At 40.8% G+C, this 22,138-nt stretch overlaps 1 protein-coding gene across 25 annotated transcripts in view; it reads right to left on the reverse strand.

The window, feature by feature from the left end:
- The window catches only part of ptprt (protein tyrosine phosphatase receptor type T), a 1,055,968-nt gene that overhangs the window by 826,417 nt on the left and 207,413 nt on the right, over window positions 1–22,138 (reverse strand). For 7 of the 25 annotated variants that reach the window (XM_069884018.1, XM_069884013.1, XM_069884015.1 and 4 more), the window contains one exon: window positions 3,411–3,535. The exons of 15 other annotated variants lie outside the window; for them this stretch is intronic. In XM_069884018.1, coding sequence (XP_069740119.1) covers window positions 3,411–3,418 — 8 coding nt within the window. In that variant the 5' untranslated portion in view covers window positions 3,419–3,535. Of the gene's footprint in view, window positions 1–3,410; window positions 3,536–16,011; window positions 16,180–22,138 lie in introns of those variants that run through there. 3 more of the 25 variants (XM_069884027.1, XM_069884024.1, XM_069884020.1) reach the window with 2 other exon arrangements.

The following is a 22,138-nucleotide window of genomic DNA, read 5'->3' on the forward strand; positions in this document are numbered from 1 at the left end:
GTGCTCTGTAATCTCATCCTTCATAATTAACTCCAACATCTTCCCAACCACTGATGACAGACTAACGGGTCTATAATTTCCTTTCTGTTGCCTTCCTCCCTTCTTGAATAGTGGGGTGTCATTTGCAAATTTCCAGTCCTCTGGGATCATACCAGAATTCGTGAAAGATCAATACCAATGCCTCCATAATCTCTACTGCTACTGCTTTCAGAACCTGAGGGTGCAATCCATCTGGTCCGGAAGACACATCTGCCCTTAAATCATTCATTTTTCTGATCACATTCTCCCTGGAAATAGTAACTACACTCATTTCCCTTCCTTAATACGTTTCATTATTGGGCACACTGCTAATGTCTTCCACAGTGAAGACTATTGCCAAATACTTATTTAGTTTCTCCACCATTTCCTTGTCTCCCATTATTATTTCTCCAGAATTATTTTCTAATGGTCCTCTATCCACTCTCATCTCTCTTTTTCTCTTTATATACTTGAAGAAGCTTTTTGTATCTTTGAGATTACATTTGGTAGCCTACTTTCACACTTCATCTTTTTCCTCCTTAAGAGTTTTATTTTAGTTACCTCATACAATTTAAAATAAAACTTCCCAATCCTCTATCTTCCCACTAATGTTTGCTCCCTTGTATGCCCTCTCTTTTGCTTTTACATTGGTTTTGACTTCTCTCGTCAGCCACAGTTGTGACATTTTTTTCATATGAATATTTCCTCTTCTTTGGGCGTGTATTTATCCTGCATCTTCCCCATTTCTTGCAGAAATTCCATCCATTGCTGTCTTTCCTACTAGTGCCCCCTTCCAATCCATTTTGCCAGTTCCTCTCTCATGCCCCTGTAATTCCTGTACCCTACTGAAATATCTACACATCTGATTTTAGTTTCTCCTTGTTAAATCTCAAATTGAACTCGGTCACATTGTGATCATGGGTTCCTTTCTTCTAACCTCTTTAATCGCTTCTAGTGCATTTCACAACACCCAGTCCAGAACAGCCGATTCCCGAGGGGGGGGGGGGCTCATCAAGAAGCTGCTTTGAACAGCCATCTTGGAGGCTTTCTCCAAATTCTCTCTCTTGAAATTCAGTCCCAATGATATTTGCTGTTGTAATTTGTTGTTTTTGTTGTCTACATCCCAGCTACTGTTTGAAGGTCTGTATAAACAGTATCTTTTTACCTTGCCACTCCACACACAGTGATTCTATATCATCTGATCCTATCTCACTTCTTTCTAATGATTTAATGTTATTCCTTACCCGCAGAGCGATGCCACCCTCTCTGCTTTCCTGCTTATCTTTCCAAAACCTGTGTATCCGTGGTCTTTCCACTCACAATGACATCCTTCCTTTAGCCACGACTTTGTGATGGCCTTGGGTCCTGGTTTTAAGCTCAATTTTGATTATGTGAAATTGGAAGTTCACCAGTCCAGAAACTCTCATTTAAATTCTATTGGGCAACTGACATTTCACCTATTTTCTTCCTCCCCGTCAAGGAAAATAAGCACACTTTGTTGTGCTTTTTCAGCCTCCGTTTGTCTTCTCCACATTGAACAGCCAAGAGGAAATACTCCATCGCTGTCACCTCATGTTATCCAGACTTGAGTCTGCTTGTTTTTGAGCAGAAATGCTGAGATTCAGTTTAGGATGTCCAAACCCTCTTAACATCATAAATTTGGTGCTATTTAACATCCAGCATTAAGAGCGGATCAACGTCTCCTCTTGTAAATCGATCTAAATTGTTCATTAAATCTCAGAGCAGTAGGAGTTGACCCAAGAATGCCCTAATATTTTTTTAAGATCCCCAAGCCTGGTCTTCAGAACAGTGAGAGCCTCCAGTACAAAAATATCGTGCAAGGATCAATATTTCAAATCTCCATCCCATGTGCCGCACTTCGAATGAGAGCTGTGTCTTGCGGCAGCAAACTCTGGAAGCAATGTTTTACCTTCAGGGCAGAAGATGTTTGGATCACGAACCCCTCAATAACAACTGGAGATGTCATGAGCAAGTCAACAGATATTCATCAGACAAATGTATCAAGCAATGCAGGGTAAAGGTGAGAAAATACATGCAAGCTTAAAAGCAGCCCAGGTGTAATTCAATTGCAAACTGAGCCTCAGTGATGATGGCTTTCTCATGCTGATTCCACAGTCCTATGATCGCACAATTAGCCATGGCCTCATTGAATGATGGTGCAGACTCAGAGACATCAATATTCTATGATTTTTCTGCTTCATTGATATTGGGACAGTAATTTCAAGTCCCAAGATTGGTGGATTGTTATAAAAATGAGAACTGGGCCAAGGTCAGCTTGAAAGTAGAATCTATTTAGAGCCCTATGAGAGAGCTCCAGGACAAACAGGTTCCATTGGGCAAGTGAAACAAAAAAAATCAACGTGGAATAGAGGAGAAATACGAGGAAGATAAATCTTACATGAAGTATAATTCTCAAATACTTCCACTTAGAAAGTTCAATACTGCTTAAAATAGTAAAATTGCTTCGAGCCTATCGAATACAACAGGACTCTTGTACTATGAGAAATTGTAGCATAATTTATTAGCAGAATTTCCCACAATGTGATTGTGATGTGATTGAGGGATAAATATTGGACACGAGGAATAACTCCTTTGCAATGATCTTTTACAACCACTTTACCAGGTTAACTCATCTGAGGGTCCACACATCCGAGGGTGCAATATTCCCTCAATGCATGGCTGAAATGTCACTACCCTTTCATGAAATCTCTAGATGCAGAGTTGACTGAAAGAAGAGCTGATACAGGCCACTGAATCTCTTGGAACAGGTCTCAGGACAGATAAAAGGTTTGGGAGAACAAAGATAAGAATTTTGGTAAATCCCATCATGATGCACAAGATTTCCTTAAATATATTCTGAGAATACTAGTGAGAAAATAGTTGGACCCAACAAAAACTGATTGATAGGAATAAAGGGGTGTGATAATTATTTATTTTGTACCTCTGCCTACAAATAATGAGAATAATTTCTTGAAACAGGTTTAGAATTTAACTGACAGGAGGAAGAAAAAGTGGCAGATACTGGGATGATATATGATATAAAAGACACCAACACCATTACTGCTGGACTTCAAATGAATATTAATAGAACTGACCCATTAAACTTGTCATATTTTGTTATTTTAAAGGATCTGAGAATATCAAGGGTTTATGAAACTGGAGAAAACAATTTGAACAAGGGGATAATGGAAAACCAAGGAAGCTTTCACTCCTGGTTGAGGTGTGAAACAACACTATCATTAATATTGAGCCTTGTCTTTAGTGCTCCATGGTTGATATTACTGTACAGTAAACCAACTCGAAATATTTTAGGGCATATAGTAATTCACAAAATAAATGATAATTTCTGCAAAGGAAATTTTAAAATTTACCTTTCCATTTTTGGACCAGGGTTTTCATTATTAAAGAGTTGTTGTAGGATCCTCAATAACTTCCTGCTTCAAGATGGGATCGCGGCTTCATTGAAGTAAGCCTTCTGGATGGCTCAGACAGAAGCCTGTTGGGAGTTCATGGTTTGTGAAGAAGGCAGTTCTCATTTTCACATACATAAGGTGCTTGTGTTAAGCAGCTATCAACCTTAGTGGTTACAGCAGGGTTTTAGAAAATACAGTGTTAACCTTTCAGAGAAAATATCAGAGAAATATGACCAAAGAAAATAAACTGGCTTTGGTGGAGCACAGCAGAACTGTTAAGCAGTTAGGACTGGTGCTGTGTTTGGACACTTTAGTTCAGTGCCTTATCCCTTGATTTTAGTCAAAAACCTATCAGGATTCCAGGGCAGATCCATAGTTTTGAAGAAGACCATTTAGCCATCTTATAGCAACATCTGAAGAGGGGAAAGAAGATGTTCAGATGTAGATGTCCATGAATCTTGGCTCAATCCCTGACCAGCTTATAAAGATGACGAGAAAGAAGGTTACCACTGTCAGCTATCAAGGCTCAACTGCCCTGCTATTCAGTGGCCACTTTACTCCATTTATTATGGGTGTGTAGATATTTTATGCAGTTCTAATATTTCTTTGCAAATCAATAAAAAACAACATGAAACTTTACAAAACACTAAGTGCTCTTGTAAAGATATACCCGTCACTTGTGAGCTAATGTTATGATATGCAACATGAAAATCAAGTTTCAAGTTGAAGTTTATTATCCTCTGATTTTACATCTACAACCTGACAAAATAGTGCATCTCCGGAACATAGTGCGTATACACAATACGCTCTACTCACAAAGAACATTGAGTAAAACCCATTATCTGGAATTCAAGCAACTGGCAAAAATATCGTGGAAAATAAATAAGTAAAAAATTCAGAACTTTAAAATTGGCATGCTTCACCATTAGTTCACCAATCATGAAACACGGAATCTCAAGCAACTGGAAATTTACTTATCCAGCATCTACCTATATATATATATATATATATATAAATAATTTATGAGTTCCTAGAATTGTTCAACAATATCACCACCTGTGGAACAAAGCTGTTACCCAGCCTGGCAATTCTAGTTTTTAGGCTCCTGTATCTCCTCCTCATAGCTAGTGTCTCAAAGGCTGGATGGAAACAGTTCTCAGTGATTCCCTGAACCTTCTTTAATCACTGCTCCCTGTTGATGTCATCAATAGAGAGAAGGGAGACTTCAGTGATCTTCTCAGCAGTTTGAATCACTCTCCATGCTGACCTCAAAATTGATGTTATGCAGTTCTACTCTATGGATGCACCACTTGATGGATGCAGCCAGCCAGGACATTCTCTAGTGTGCTCTTGTAAAATGTTTTTAGGATGGCGGCCGGTAGCCTTTCCCTCTTCATCCTCCTTAGGAAGTGTAGGTTCTGCTGCCATGATCCTGACTAATGAGGAGGTATTGTGGGTGCAGGTTCGTTCATCCTTTAAATGGACACAAAGGAACTTTGTGCTCCCCACTCTCTCTATCCCCAGAGGCATTAACGTGAAGTGGGGAATGGTTCTTCATGCTCTGCAAGTCCACAGTCATCTCCCTTTTCTTGTTTATGTTGCACCTGCACCACTGTACAAGCCGTCAACCTCCTCCCTGTAAGCAAATTCATCATTGCTGCCGTTAAGGCCGATGATTGTTGTGTCATCCGCAAACTTGATGATGCTGTTTGTGGTAGTACAGATTCTATCGCCAATATGAATATGTACAGATTGTAATGTAGGATGACTCTGATTGGCTGAGAGTGTAGCCACGCCTACTGGCAGGTCTTAAAGGGTTGCTTCTAGCCAGACCAGGTCATTCTGGACTGGGCGACCTACATGTGATATGCTCCAGTTAATAAAAGCCTTGGTTTGGATCAACAAGCCTTTGATTCTTTCGACACACTCTACACTGTTGGAGCTGAACCTGGCTGTACAATTGTGAGTGAACAGCCTGAACAGTAGTGGGTTGAGCACACAGTCCTGAGGTGCACCAGTGCTTAGTGTGTTTGGCTTTGAGGTTTTGTTGCCAATCCAGACACACTGTGGCCTTTCACTCAGGAAGTTCAGGATCTTGTTGCAGAGAAGAGTGATGAGTCTCAGCAAGTACTGTTTATCCACCAGCCTCTGAAATATAATTGTGTTGAATGTCATGCTGAAGTGATTGTACAACAGTCTGGCAGATGAGGCATCATTCTCTAGGTGAGTCAGGACTATTGCATCATCTGTGGATCGGTTTGGCCAGTAGGCAAACTGGAACGGGTCCATGGTCGCTTTGTTGTGCTCCATCACCAATCGCCCAAAGCACTTCATGATCATGGAGGTCAGTACCACCAGACAGTGGTCATTTAGTCCAGCTCCTGTCACTCTTTTGGGCACCAGGATAATGGTGGGTGCCTTTAAACCTGCAGGGGCAATGGACTGCTGGAGTGAGATATTGAAGATGTCTGTTCGGACCTCAGACAGCTCGTCTGTAGGGTTCCTCAACATCCAACAAGGTATATTATCTGGTCCTGTTGCTTTGTGAGGGTTTATCCTGGGTTGAATCCTCTTCCATCTCAGCTGTGGCTCTGTGGGGTGTCTGTTTCACAGGGAGTAGGACAGGGCCTGTCAGGAAGGGAGGCATCATCATCACGGACTTGTAAGGTTGATCTGGTCTTGCCAATTGTCGATGGATCTTCTGCGCATACCCCATATAAGGGAATTGCAACAAAAAAGCCAATAGAAATTGCTACGGTATTTCTGATCTGTCATTTTAATTTTTTCTGCTCAAGTTAAGATTATTTCTGGATTAAGGTTCATTTTTTTTCATCCTCAATAATTGGACCATCTTACCAGGAAAGAAAAACAATCCATGAGGAGCTACCATACACCATAAAACTCATTAGCAAATGTACTCTGAAAACTGAGATTAAATAAATGCTACAGGGAAAATCATTTGAGGCCAAAATGGCATTTTTCATTTAATAATGCAGAGTAATTTGTGGCTCTGCTTTTTTTTCTGAATAATGCCCTGAAATAGAATTGTGCACTCACATTGTTCCAAGAAAGCTAATTACATTTTTCTTGGAACTGGTCAAAGGCATAAATGTAAATTTCTGTGAGAGGAATCTGTTGCAAGGCAAGGTTGCCACCTCAATGTATTTTGGAAAGCAAGTGAGGGAATGATCTCTTTTTCCTTCTGGATCATGAGCGGCTTATCCTTCAGCTTGCTGAAAGTCCATTTTCTGCATTGGAAACATTCAATTTTTCAGATTAACCACTTCAGATACCTCTCAAGACTTTCTCAAGTGGCATTTTGGACAGCATACTTGCATTATATTCAAGTAATTAAGGTGCTTTTCCCATTCAATATTGCTACAAGAGTACAGGGTTTGAGATACTTCTTCAAAAATATTACGTTTATCTATTCCCTTATCTGGACACAGGAAGAATCCATGCTCATTATCAATAAATTAAATTTCTTTCTACATTTTGATGTTTAGGCAAGTATTTTTAAAAATTTATTATCAAAATGAAATTTTTAAGTTCATCAAATTACATAGAATTTAGGAACTTCAATTCCTTTTGGCTTGCTGGTAACTGGTGACTTTTTTTCTGCAGAGCTTCTGGTTGCAACATAATCTGTGTGCAAAGTTTAATCCAGGGGCAAACGATGCTGTAATTAAAATGTGGACATTTATTCCACAGCAATTGTTAAGGAATCTAGATAGGTAAGGTTTGGAAACATGTTTCTGAGACTTGCAAGGGGAGCATCTAAGTCTGGATAGATTGCCTGACTGAGTACTGAAAACCTGTGCCGACCAACTGGCCAGTGTATTTGTGAATATCTTCAAACTCTAAATCTGACAGAGTGTGGTACCCACCTGTTCCAAACAAGCTTCAATTGTATTGGTGCCCAAGAACAGCATGGTAACCTGCCTAAATGACTACCGACCAGTAGCACTCACATCTACAGTGATTATGTCATCTCAATGGCTCTTCACAAAACCCTGGATAGCAAAGAGCCAATTGGATGAAATTACAGAGGCCTGCTTACTGAGAGGGAAACTCATAAAATAGTTGAGTGAAGAAGTGACTTTAACTGTCACTTTGAGCCATTTGAGTTGTAAAGGAAGGATATTGCATCACAAGAAAAAATATGAGATGCAGGAGCCAAAGGTCTGGACTAATAAACCTCTGCTATTCATCAAAGACTATTATTTATCTCAGCACCATCTTCCTGCATGATCTTCAAATCCCTTGATTCCCTTAATATCCAGTAATCTGTTGACAGAGATTTTGAATGAACTCCAGAACAGAGCATTCAGCATTTTCAGTGGAAAATTCCAAAGATTTCCTATCCTTTGCATGAAGATCTTTCTCCTGATCTTAGTTCTAAATATAAATGGTTCCAAACGCCACAGCGGACATGCAGTTAATCTGTCAACCTCTGAAAGATCATCTGTAAGTTTCTAGGTCCTATTTATGCAATTTCTCCTCATAGCAAATAATCTCAGCAAGCATTCCCTCAGTAGAAAGAATTTGTTTTTCCCATGCAAGGAGACCAAAACAATTTTCAATACACTAAATGAATATCACCAAGGTCCCATTTACTTTGGCACTCAAATGCTTTGTAATCACCTGTTCTCAAATGCCCTTGCAGTAAAAGCTAAACCATCATTTGTACCTAGGCATTTGATTTCAGTGACTTGTGCACGAGGACATGGATTGTCTTTGCACCAACCTTTTTCCAACGTTTGCAGGATAATGTGCAGACCTGTAACTGGCTTTATTCTGGCCCAGTGTACACAGTTCGGAAGAGATAATGTCCGCTGAGCCTTCAGGTATGTGATCATAGTTTAGGTAGATTGGCTCTGATCCTTCATGTATGCATTCCTTCATTTTGTGCCAATTTAACCATTCAGCATCGTAATGCCAGCACTAGATATAGCCCTCAACATTAAATTGATTTAACCTGTGCACGGTCATGGAAATCAAATGAGAGGTTTTTTCCCCCCCATTCATGATGCTGTGAATATTTGTGCTGTGAACTAGCTGAGATTTCTATCAATGAAAATATTTTTAGGGCTAAGATGAATGTCATTTTGGTTTTGGTAGTATTTATTGCTAACATTCCATATTCTGATTACAAAGTTGGGAGATATATGTTTGCCTGCAGAATTAGCATTTTCTAATTTAAAATTGCAACCTGATTCAGTAAATCACAAAGTCTCAATTTGATAGGTCATTCATAGGCTGCAGTTTTATCACATTTTGATGAAAATCCATTAAAACAATGATATTTTGAGTTAGAAATGAGCTCACAGAAATTAAGTGACCAATCTGCTTCATTTTTCAAAAGACCGACATTGCTGACATATGTGTTTGCACCCTGAGCCTTGAAGGTTCTGGCCCCTTGCAACTCTGTCCATCAATGCAGAAAGGTGCGTGGTTCCTCCGTCTCTCCTTAAATGAATGAGAGGTGTAAGAGGATGCAGACTTCTAGACGTACGTCAGGGTTGGGGGGGCCAGGTGGCGGGTGAAAAGGGGGAAGGACCAGAAGATTCAATTTTCGATTAGTAGCTATGAAGTATTGAACTGCACGTTTCACAAACATTTCTACGACTGATTCCACCTGCAGTGAATTCGTCCATCGTTATTGAATGAAGATCTACCGGGACCAATGCCTGAAGAGGGCGCACAAAATCAATGAACCAGTGCGGACTCGAAAGGCCAACACGGCCTGTTTCCGCTCTGTAAATGGTTAGATATGGTTATATGGACTAACACTCATTGCCCACTCCCAATTGCCCTTGGAATTTAGTGATGTGCTGCCCTCTTGGACTACAGCAGCCACTTTTGCTGAAAATATTCCCCAGAAATCTGTTGGGAAGGAAGCTCTCGGATTCAGATCAGATAATGAAAAATGTAGCCATAAACTTCAACGTTAGGATGGTAACCTGGAAAATCTTTGCACTTGTTGGCCGTATCCTTGGATTTTGGAGTTGCAGTTAGAACAATCAAGTAATTCTGATGTGCTTCAACAATGGCACATATTGTTGCCACATTATGCCAGTGATGGAAAGAACGTTAGTTTATCATAATTAATGAGATATCCAAGATGTGATCTGCTTTCCCTGGACTATAGAGAGATTCTTGAGCTTTGCAACGGGTACATTAATCTGCTGATTTATACCTTGAATTTACTGACAGAAAGTGACACAATTATCTTGCTCTCGAAGCCACTCTATTTATGTAGTTGGTCAATGTGAACATCTGATCTATGGCATTCCCAGGACATTGAAGGTGGAGCTTAGCAGGGGAAATGCAATTCAATATCAAGAACTGGTGGCTGCAATTTCTCTTATTGGAAATGGTTGTTGTTGGCATTTCTGCAACATGGAATGTTTAAGATTTCTGTATGAAGGCATGCACTGCTTTGTTTGTTGAGGAATGACAAGTGGAATTGTATATTGTATAATTATCAGTGAAGATCTCCATATTTGACCTTATAATGGCTGGTTACTGATGAACAGTTGAAGAGAGTTAGATCTAGGGTATTGGCCAAAAGAATGTATGCATATTTGGGGCTCCATTAATGGACCCACATATTCACAACCATCTTCCTTTCTTTAGGATCAGCTTAAACTATTGAAACATCTTCTCTTAGATGCTCATTGATTTCAAATTTATCATGGTTCTTTGATGCCACCTTCTGTCAAATGTTGCTCTTTTGGATATGATGAGATCCCAAACCAAGTGGTCCTCACTTGAGCCAAACTGGGGATTGATGGTAAGGTGATTGGTCAGTAGGTACCTCTTGATAGCACTGATAATACCTGTCCACATTTTTCTTATAATTGAGAGTAGATTGGACAGGGATATATCTATTTGGTTTATACAAACTCATCCATGGTGTCCAATCAAACATAGATGAACAGACATGTTCTGCTCATTTGTACTTAAGTTTCTTTATTGGGGTCCTTCAGCTACTGAGAATTCATAATGCTGTTTGAGGGTAGTGGGTCTCTCAGCTATTTCTAAGCCAACTTGATAGACTTGAGTTTGTGTTTCATACATCCCCATTCTCTCTAGCCATTGTTCTTCTGGTGGAAAGAATAGTTGACTGTGGATACAATTTGTCACTGAGAAACTTTTGATGTTTTATGTTTCTTTCTTCAACTTTATGAACAACCTTAACCCATGTTATTGCAATGCATGTTTCACAAACACATAATGTAAAGCCATATTATGTGCTTGTAATGTTCTTTCAAGGATGAAACACATAAATTATAGTTTCACTGCTTCTCAATGTCATTAAAATTCTCATTAGCATTTATGGGGCAATTTTAATCTACACACCGAAGGGGGACTTGTAGATCTGAATCAAAATAGAATTTAGAAGCCTATTCAATGTCCTACCCCATTGATTTTAATGGATATTAAAATTGGGATGAAACAATTCCCACAGGTAATTCAGATAAAGATTACGCCAGGAAATTAAGTCATTAAATCTTAAGAGCTATACAGCATGAAAACAGTCCCTTCAGCCCCATGTCCAAGCTGTCCCATTTACAATAATTTTCCCTCACTTTTCCACGAACTCCCTTGAAATACCACCATTCAACTACGCTCCAGGGGCAATGTAGAGTGGCCAATTAATCAACCAACCGGCACGTTTTTTTAATCGGATGTTCCACACTGCGACATATTTTGATGCTACCGTTGGATCACTAAGTCAATTCATTTCAGTTTCTTATGTGGCAGTCAGTTCTGCTGGTCAATGGGATGTCTCATTGCAGAGCAGACCCCACTATTTTTATGTCATGTCTATTGTTTCTGAAATTCCTGGCCCAGTTTCCATAGGTCTCCACAACCAAAGAGCAAATGGATCATAGTTTCCATAAAGCTGCTGGGATTTTCATTTTATTTTTTTTACCTAAAATTTAAAGGCAATATCTTGACACTCATGTTTTGATACTACTTTTAAAAATATTATTTAGACGTACAGCATGCTTACAGGCCATTTCATCCCAAGAGTCCACGCCGTCCTATATATACCCCATTAACCTACACCTCCAGTACGTTTTGAACGGTGGGACGAAACTGGAACCCCTGGAGAAAACCGACGCAGAGACGGGGCAGCAAGCACGGATCTCGAACCCTGGTCTAGTCCTGATCACTGGCGCTGTAAAGGCATTGTGCTAACCACTACACCAACTATGCCATCCTAATCTCCAATGGAAACAGTACAACCTTATCTTCTTAATCTAAATTACCTTTTCTATGCTCTCTTTCAAATGTCAATCAAAGTCTACATTTCTTGAATAATCTGAATTCATTTTCTAATTCAATGGAAATAACCCCAATTTCCCACATTATTGGAGTCTGTTGACCTATAATTCAAATTATATATTTCAAGTGAGAAAATCCAAAATATTGTCACTAATGTGTTGAACAAGAAAGATCAATGTATTTGTTGCAAAATATCTTTGGAAAGAGGAGCTGGACAAATCAAATCAATTCAGACACGAGATGGATTGATATTTTATAATTATCAGTTCCACACACTGTTGTATGAGAAGAGAGAATAATAAATATTTGTAATTAATAGAAAACAATTGGTTTTCTCTTCAGAATATTTCTGCCAGCCAGCTTCATAAAGTTCACTATGTGTCACTTCACACATTAATATTTCATCACACTGCTTAAACAAGCAGTGTTTTCTAATAATTGGGTTGTATGGTAGTCTCTCCCGCAGTTCATCAGCAAAAGAATAAACCACAACTCATTCCCACACCTGTGCAAATGTTTTCCCTCTTGGACCTCCCTTGGTCCAGGCACAGATCTCCTCTTCACAGAGAAGATGCCTGAGGCTATAATTTGGCAATCTTATTAAAATAAGACCCAAGGCAAAATATTGATCAGGAACTAAACCTAGCTACATGAGGGAGGAAAAAAAAAGATGAAACTTCATTCAGTGTTAGGAGTTTTGTCTTGCATTACCTCAACGTCAACTTCCAAATTAAGATAATATTTTCAGGCCATGAGAATAGCAGGGCGTAAAAGTTGGCAAACGTCCAGTGAACATTTGAATTCACTCTGTTTCAACTTTCATTCAAGGACTATTTTTGGCTCTCATCTCAGAAATTTTCAGCTGACTTACAGGCCAGTTAGAAATCAAATCAGCAATTCAGCCATCCCTTGGATTAGATTTTCATGAAGACCTTATAAATCAATGAACAGCCTGTTTCTGTGAATAATCAGGCCAGTCTACAAAGTTGAAGTGCAAAAGGATTTTTTTAAAAAGCATCCCAAGCAAATTCTTATTTATTTTCATTGGGGAGGAAAAAGTAAGAGGTCCTCCAGTGGGTGGGAGACCATGATGTGCAGCCGGCCGGTGTAGATTGCACTGGAGCAGGTGCTGCCCAGTTGTGCATGAAGTCCACTGGATCTGAGAAATAGTGGAGAATATGAATGAACATAGGAGGGAATTCAGATTCTGCAATGGAGATCTTGGTGAAGAAAATGAAGAGCGAAAAAAAAACACCTTGTATCCCAGGAGACCAGAGTTCCTCAAGAAACGTGCAGAGTGGAAAATGGGAGACGGTAGTGTGAAGTCAGTGCTTGGATCAAGCCCCAAGTAATACAGTGCCATAAGAAAATAAAAATGTTTTCAAATCCTCAAATGCCGTATTATACTGCCAACATTCAAGATAATATAGATGCTGGAATCTGGAACAAAGCAATCCAGAGTTCCTCCAGCAGATTGTGATTTGCCACGCTGTGCTGCCTGTTCTTTGAGCTGCAGCTACACTACACCCCCTCACACACTAACTAATGGTCTCCGCCAGTCAAGATTCACACGAAACATTCATCTTATGATCAACCACACACAGCTGTCCTACAAACAAGCAGTGTCGAACATTAACAATCTAGTTAAATCACTGACCTATAATCCAATGGCTGTCTGACCAACTTGAGTGTGAAAATGATCTCAGATACTGAGGATGTGATGTATAATTAATGAAGGATATCCGATCATCTGGTACGCTTGATAATTTGTCTGGACCAGCAGATTTCCAGACAATGTCACTATTAATACCCAAACACACTTTTATTTCACCCTTTTTATATTTTGGATGGCAGTGCATCAACATTTCCGGTTGAATATGGTCAATTTAAAGGGAGCAGGAAACATATAAACACTCTAGTTACTGAGCTTGGCCACTATCATACCAACGTTCCTGAATACAGATGTTCAGGACTCCAGTCCTGGCTTTGGCTGAACATCTGGCTCAGTCTCTAGACCATGATACTGCAGATGATGCAAGATTATCAATTTTAGTATCACATGGAATAAAAATAAATCAGGAAGGTTGATCACCGAATTATGTATAAATGCTTCTGCTGCTCAGATAAGGAAATCTGCCACCTTTACTTAGACTGACCTTGACAGGAATGCTCTGCAGTGATGCAGTTAACTGACTGTTCTTTGGTCTCAGAAGAAGCATTGCCCAACATTGAATCAAACATCTCCTCAGAGCTCAGAAAGTTTCTTTGACAGGATCTCAGAAGACCACAGCTTTTACTATTACAAAACAGTAAATCACAGACAACTGAACAGACAAATGTTTCACACGTTGGTAATCCTGGCACCACGTTTAAAGACTCATCAAACAGGAGCACCAGCACCACTTGAAAGGTGATATTTCAAAGTGGTGGATCATCATCTCTTAATTATACCTCGGGATGGGCATAAATCATTACCTCACCAATATTCGGAACTGCACAACCTAAATGTACAGTAAGGGGCAGGGCATTTGAAAGATTGTTAGTAAAGATACAGACCCATGGGAGTCATAATGTATAAAATCAAGGTTATTTTGAATTTGTGCAACCTGAGTCTCAACATGTTGTAAGGTAAAACATCATGAGATGGGAATGTGTAAGGAGTTACCCTGTACAGGGCTGTAACAAGATGTGAATGCATCCTTGTACTTACAAGATAAGAGAGACATTGATGGATTGAGAGGCAGGAAGCTAGCAGGGAAAGGATAGCAACAGTTTTAGTCATTGGACAAGTAATGATATGATGATGTTCTAAGCACATATCCAAGGGTATAAAAAATCACCATTTTGCTGATAACGGCAGAATGCATTCTCCGACTAACATGGTTAGTCGCAAGTGTTACAATCCGGTAATAAAGAACAAAGAACCCTGATTTCGACTCAGCCTGGTGTTTGTCTCACTCATTCATGAACAAAGCAGACCTAACAATGTACAAGATGAAGGAGATGATCCTAGAGAACCAGGTATGACCACCCTCCACGATACATCAATAACCCTAGTGGGGAGAGTAGAGAACACCAAGTTTCTTGGAGCCCACTTAACAAGAGACCTATCGTGGACACACATCTCCTCTCTTGTCAGAAAGGCGTAACAGTGACTGTACTTCCAGCAAACACTGAAACAGACAAGGCTACCGGCTACCATCATGTCAATCTTCTACAGGAGCTCTAATGAGACCATCCTGGCCAGCTACATCACAGTATGGTACTGATGCTGCAGACAAATGGATCAGAGGCCAATCCACAGATCAAGAAGAGCAGCACAGAGGATCATTGGGGTCAGCCTCCCCTCCATCAATGTGATTTACCGGGATTGGTGTCCAAAAAGGACACACAAAATCATCAAAGAGCCCTACCACCCCACACACAGCATATTTCAACTACTCCCATCGGGAAAGAGATACAGGAGTATCACATCCAGTGCCACCAGGCTGAGAAACAGCTTCCTCTCGTGGGCAATGAGAAGGCTGAATGATCAAAGGAACTGGTCACACCAACCATATGAAACTCTATGCAATATTCACGAAACATTCTCTATTTATTTATTTATATGTATATTTGTCTTTTTCTTGTTTGTCTGTATACGTGTTATATCTGGTTGTGTGTCTGCATGCTTTGCTTCGAAGACTGGAGAATGCAGTTTCATCAGGTTGTACTTGAGCAATTGGATGATAATAAACTTGAACGTGAACTAGAAGCTGAATACATTGGTTTGGTTGCATCACCTCTGGACACCAAACTTTAAGAAGGATGTAAAGGTCCAAGAGGGTGCAGAAAAGATTTCTGTGGGTGTCAGGAACAAGATAAAACTGGAGAAGTTGAACATTCCCACGCAGCAGATAACATGTGAAATTTCACACAAGTACAAAAGACTGACTTAGTTCAGATAATTAGAAGAAAGCTGTCCCAATTACAGACAAGGGACAAGCAGGTTGTAAAGAAAATCATTTTCACTCAGAGACTACTTACAATTTGGAAGGTACTGCTAAAGGGAAGGTGGAAACAGATTCAATTAGTGACTTTAAAAGAGACAGGCACTTAATAATTATCAGACCCACAGGGAAAGGGCAGGGGAATAGGACAGATGGTATTGTTCTCCTAGTTGATATTGGCTCAGTAGGGTGAATAGCTTTCTGCTTTGCTTAAAAGACTCCACTGTCACTAAAATCAAATAAATTAACAAGAAGTATCACATCTTACATACGTTGCTAACTGTTCAACATGGCAGCCACAATACCCAAACCTTCTGCTTGATCTTCACTGACACATTCACCACTCGTTTGCAGGATAGGAGTGGAATGGGGAGCAGATGTTACTCATATGGGGACACTTGTATATTCTTATCCACAGAGAGGGGATGGCCATCACTGGAGAGTTATTTCTGCTGACAATTGTCTCTAGGCAACTAATGAATATGGTATTGTCACACACAATCAGAATCATAAATAGCAATGAGGAAGTATACAGAATGGAGGTAGATCATTTTAATTCAGTAGTCTCACGACAGCAACCTTGGACTCAACAAAACCAAGGGGAGATAATTGAAGATTTCAGGAGGAAATTCAGGGAAACACAATCCAGTCCACATCAAAGGTGCAGTAGTGGAGAGGATCAAGAACTTAAAATTCCTGGGTGTCAACATCTCCGAGGATCTGTCCTGGAGCCTCCAAGTTGATGCAATCATGAAGAAGGCCCACCAGTGGCTATACTTTGTGAGGTGTTTGAGGAGATTCGGTGTGTCACTCAAGACTCTCAAAAATTTCGACAGGTGTACCATGGAGAGCATTCTGGGTGGTTGCATCACATTGCATGGGGGGGCCCCCAGGGTTGCGTACTTCATCCACTGCTGTTCACTCTACTGACGCCTGACTGTGCAACTAAACACAGCTCGAACCACATCTTCAAGTTTGCTGACCACATGACCGTGGTGGGCCTTATTTGCAAGAATAAGAAGTCAGCAGACAGAGACGAGGTGCAGTCGCTAACGGACTGGTGCAGAGCCAACAACCTGTATCTGAACGTTAATAAAGCAAAAGAGAAGGTTGTTGACTTCAGGAGGGCCCAGGGGAAACCACACCTCAGTGACCATTGAGATTGTCAAGAGAATCAAGTTCCTTCAATTGTATGGTGCAGAATCTCACCTGGCCCCTTAACACCAGCTCCATAGCCAAGAAAGCCCAGCAGCGCCTCTACTTCCTGTGCAGGCTGAAGAAAGTTCTTCTCCCACCCTCCATCCTCACTACATTCTACAGAGGATGTATTGAGAGCATCCTGGGCAACTACATCACTGCCTGGTTTGGAAGCTTTACCACCTCGGACCGCAAGAGGATAGTGAAGTGAGCGGAAAAGATCATTGGGAGCTCTCTTCCTATCATGAAGGACATCCACAACACTCAATGCAGGGGAAAGGCAATAAACATTGTTAAGGACTCCTCACACCCCTCATGTAAACTGCTCTCCCTTCTGCCATCTGATAGGAGGTACTGAAGCACTCGGGTGCTTACGTCCAGATTGGGCAACAGTTTTTACCTCCAACCTATCATGCTCTTGAATTCCCAGAACATATGTGGATAGTGTACTGTGGAACTTTACTGATATGTCTTAATATTTTAATGTGTTTAACTTCCATTCTAACTTATTATTAGATAAATACGTTCCATGGTCCTAGAGAAACACTATCTTGTCTTTACCGTACGAGCATGGTACGAACGATAAATAAAGGTGATTCGACGTCTGGTGCGAAGGTGCCAATGCTCAAGACCAGAAAAAACTCCAGAGGGGTTGTTAACTCAGCCTGCGACATCGCGGGCACCAGACCTCACTCCATCGAGGACATCGACAAGAGGCGGTGTCTGAAGAAAGCAGCCACTATCCTCAAGGATCTCCATCACCCAGGTCATGCCCCCTTCACCCTGCTACCATTGGGAGAGAGGTGCAGGAGCCTGAAGACAAGCACTCAGAGGTAGAAGGACAGGTTCTTCCCCTCTGCCATCAGATTCCGGAATGATCAATAGGCCAAAGTAACTGTCTTACTTTGACTTTACGTTCACTGGTTTTATTTTAGTAAGGTGGTTTATATGAAAGTTTACACTGTGATGCTGCCGCAGAACAACAAACTTTGTGACTTGCTCGTGATAATAAATTCTGATTCACAATTGGCTCTTGCCTTTTACTCCCTCGGCCTCCATGGCAATTTCTTATGATTTATGCACTGCAGATGGTTTAAACATGCCGACCCCATCTGCTTCACCATGGCATCAGCCTAACTTTGCGCATTTTTATTCCAGATTCTCCAGAGGTACAATTTGGATAGGCACTGATAAAGACGTCTCACCACCGACACTGATTTCCCTCTCACAAGCATCTGTTCGGATTCTGACTGCACGTTATTTAACAAAATGCAAGATATACAGCTGCTGAGCAGGTGAACACAGGCAGCTTGTTGCCAGGTAAGAGGCAGTGCTAACCTGCCAAGGGCTTTGCCACAGGGGACTTTGATCAGATTGTCAGTATGGCAACCCATTAAAAATTGATCAGTCAAAACTACAAATCTCTGGAACATTAGCAGGCCTGTCAAAGAGACTACATTCAAAATTAAGGGTTTAAAAAGAAGAGTTCAGCACCAGCACGATCCAGCAATTGCAAAGTTTGCTCATTTTTGGCTATTTCAGAGTAGTGACCATTTACATCCAGACACACATGGACCAATCTGACACAATATCTAGAGCAGCACAGCAGTTCCCATCTGCTCTCTTGATGCCATATTGGAAGCTTCCCTTGCTGTTCTGGAACTTCAGATTGCTGTCATCATGGTCCTCGTTTACAGATCCCAGGAGACTTCAATGTATTAGGAAAACCAATAATATATATATTTTTCCATTTGCTCATTAACTTGTGAACACTTTGATCGCAGACAATTATGGTAGACGAATATTCCTCTGTGCTTAAAAAAGTTTGATGTTGGATGAATTTCAGTGAGCAGTGGAATAATCGTGGCTATCCCTTGTGGTCAAGGATGACAGCCTTCATTCTGTTGATCCACAGAGTGAAGATGCCTGGGCGTGTATTTGTTCAACGTGCACCCGATCTTGCACTCCAGGAAGCACACGATACTTAACAAATTGGACAACTAATTCCAATGGCACGAAAACCACGACGATGGGAGCTGATGCACTTGTTGCAGCCTTCACCCACCTTCACAGCCGTTCAGAGTAAATTCGTCCACCGTTGAGGACTTGGTTGGATTGTTCTTTGTCAGGGACCATCACCCTCGACCTTACCGCCATGGGTGGCCCTATGTCCAAATGGTTTCACTCTTGGGATCAAAGACTCATACATGATTCTCAACCATGACAAGATGCAAATAATATTGATGTGCCATTCAGCCCTGTGTATCTGCACTGACCATAATGGCAATATAATTAATTCCAACGATCTGACCGTGATCCATGCCTCTCTATCCCCTGCCTGTACATGTCTATCCAAATGTCTCCTAAAAGTTGCTACAGCATCTACACTGCTTCCTCTCACAGTAGTACATTCCGGTACCTATAACTCTCTGTGAAAAAAAATTTGCTTCCCATGTCTCCTTTAAGCTTTCCCCTCTCTTAGTTGAACCAAATGTCCTCTAGCATTTGGCATTTCCATTCTGAGAACACAATTCTGACTACTTCCCTGATCTATGCCTCTTTTATACGTAATTTTATACGTTTCAATCAACAGCAACTCTCCGTATCCAATGTTCAAGAGACAACAATACAAGTTTATTCAACCTCTTTCAGTAGTGAACAAAATCCACTCTGGGTAACATTCTAGTGAACCATTTCTGCACCCTCTCCAAAACCCCACATCCTTTCTACAGGGTGGTGACCAAAACTGTTTACATTCACTATAGTTGTGGCCATACCAAACATAACTTTTTTACTCAATGCTCGAACTAAATGAGTACAGTGCAAGCAGTTGTACTTTATATCTTACTGTCTAATTTCCTCTTGCATCCAATCTCCCAAAATGCATCACCTCACAGTTAACTGGAATAAGCTTCAACGACCATTTCTTTGTACAATGATCTAGATCAGGGGTGTCCAACTCAAATTCACAGAGGGCCAAAATTAAAAACATGGACTAAGTCGTGGGCCAAACTAAATATTTATTGAAAATTTTCAACAACATCTGTATGTTTTCTCTTCTTTCAACATATGTAATGTTAAACTTTTTCTTATTAAAATAAATGTTTAATAATAGTTTTGGTTAAACTCTTTCCAGAAGAAGCATTAACAAATGAGAAATAAAATATTCAATAAATAATATTTCTCTATAGCCTTTAAGCTCCTTTTCAATGTATTTTTTTTCACAAGCCAACAAGTCAAAAAAACACAACTTGCTTCAATGAAAATCCAATCTTTCAACTATGAACCGTCCAAAGTTAACCAAAGAAAATATGAATCCAAGCTTAGCTTGCTACACTGTGATTTACTCTGATGCACCTGGGTCTAAACCAGATACCTGGCATCTCTTCTTAGATGCAAGTTCATCAAACTCTGGGGTCAGAGTTTGCCTCCCACCTGTCTTGAAAGGTCCTGTTTTCTGTCTTTCGTTTCGCCATTTTTCGTAAGGGGTTTATTACACGTGAGTTAGGCGACAGGTCGCAGATGCTCAGGAAAGTAAAGAGAGGAGGTGGGGCGATTAGCGGGCTGACGGGCCGGCGCCAACGCATTTGCAAAGCGTTCTGGGATTTGTAGTATTAGCTCTGCATGCGCTATACTGGAGCAGCGGCCAGCGGGCCAGCTCCAATACATACTTGATATGATCTTGCGGGCCAAATATAATTATATCATGGGCCAAATTTGGCCCGCGGGCCTGGGTTTAACATGTGTGATCTAGATCCTGCCAGGTTGAAATGTGATTAGTGGATATTTTTTTTAAAAAGGAAAACCCAAACATCAAAGCATCACTCTTCCAAAACTTATAACTGAGGTGTTGAATGCAGCTGAAAATTTGAAATGTAATGAAATATATTCTTGTCAAGGAAGGCCAAGTTGTTGATCCTTGCTTTATCACATAGCTGGTGGAGAGAATAGATTAGCAATGCAAGATTGATCAAAATTGTTTTCTTTTGTAATTCAGCAATTAGATTGCAGGAAAGCATTTGTGCAATATAGAATTAAAAAAATATATATATTTTTAATAATAGAGACAAAATAATCAAAGATGAATTCTATTCTGCCATACTCATGATAACATGTACAAAAAAAAACTTACACATAATAACTCTTTCTTTGGCTTGGCTTCGCGGACGAAGATTTATGGAGGGCTAATGTCCACGTCAGCTGCAGGCTCATTTGTGGCTGACAAGTCCGATGCGGGACTTGCAGACACGGTTGCAGCGGTTGCAAGGGAAAATTGGTTGGTTGGGGTTGGATGTTGGGTTTTTCCTCCTTTGTCTTTTGTCAGTGAGGTGGGCTCTGCGGACTTCTTCAAAGGAGGTTGCTGCCCGCCGAACTGTGAGGCGCCAAGATGCGCGGTTTGAGGTGAGATCAGCCCACTGGCGGTGGTCAATGTGGCAGGCACCCAGAGCTTTCTTTAGGCAGTCCTTGTACCTCTTCTTTGGTGCACCTTTGTCTCGGTGGCCAGTGGAAAGCTCGCCATAGAACATGATCTTGGGAAGGCGATGGTCCTCCATTCTGGAGATGTGACCTACCCAGCGCAGTTTGATCTTCAGCAGCGTGGATTCGATGCTGTCGGCCTCTGCCATCTCGAGTACTTCGATGTTGGAGATAAAGTCGCTCCAATGAATGTTGAGGATGGAGTGGAGAAAACGCTGGTGGAAGCGTTCTAGGAGCCGTAGGTGATGCCGGTAGAGAACCCATGATTCGGAGCCGAACAAGAGTGAGGGTATGACAACGGCTCTGTATACGCTAATCTTTGTGAGGTTTTTCAGTTGGTTGTTTTTCCAGACTCTTTTGTGTAGTCTTCCAAAGGCGCTATTTGCCTTGGCGAGTCTGTTGTCTATCTCGTTGTCAATCCTTGCATCTGATGAAATGGTACAGCCGAGAGAGGTAAACTGGTTGACCGTTTTGAGTTTTGTGTGCCCGATGGAGATGTGGGGGCCACATCTGAGGCGCCTGCAAGCTCACACCAAGACACAAGAGCAACTTGTCCGTGAACTACATAATAACTATTTATTTAGTAAAGACCTGGTTTTCCTTTTAGATTTTATAACCATTTTTTCCAAGCCATCAAATCAATCTCCTGTCATGAGCCACAAGTGTAAAAGTTGTGCGATGTCAAATACAGTGCATATAATGGAAAAGTCTTGTACCGTCATTAAG

The sequence above is a fragment of the Narcine bancroftii genome, chromosome 6, assembly GCF_036971445.1.
Source record: "Narcine bancroftii isolate sNarBan1 chromosome 6, sNarBan1.hap1, whole genome shotgun sequence".
Taxonomy (NCBI): domain Eukaryota; kingdom Metazoa; phylum Chordata; class Chondrichthyes; order Torpediniformes; family Narcinidae; genus Narcine; species Narcine bancroftii.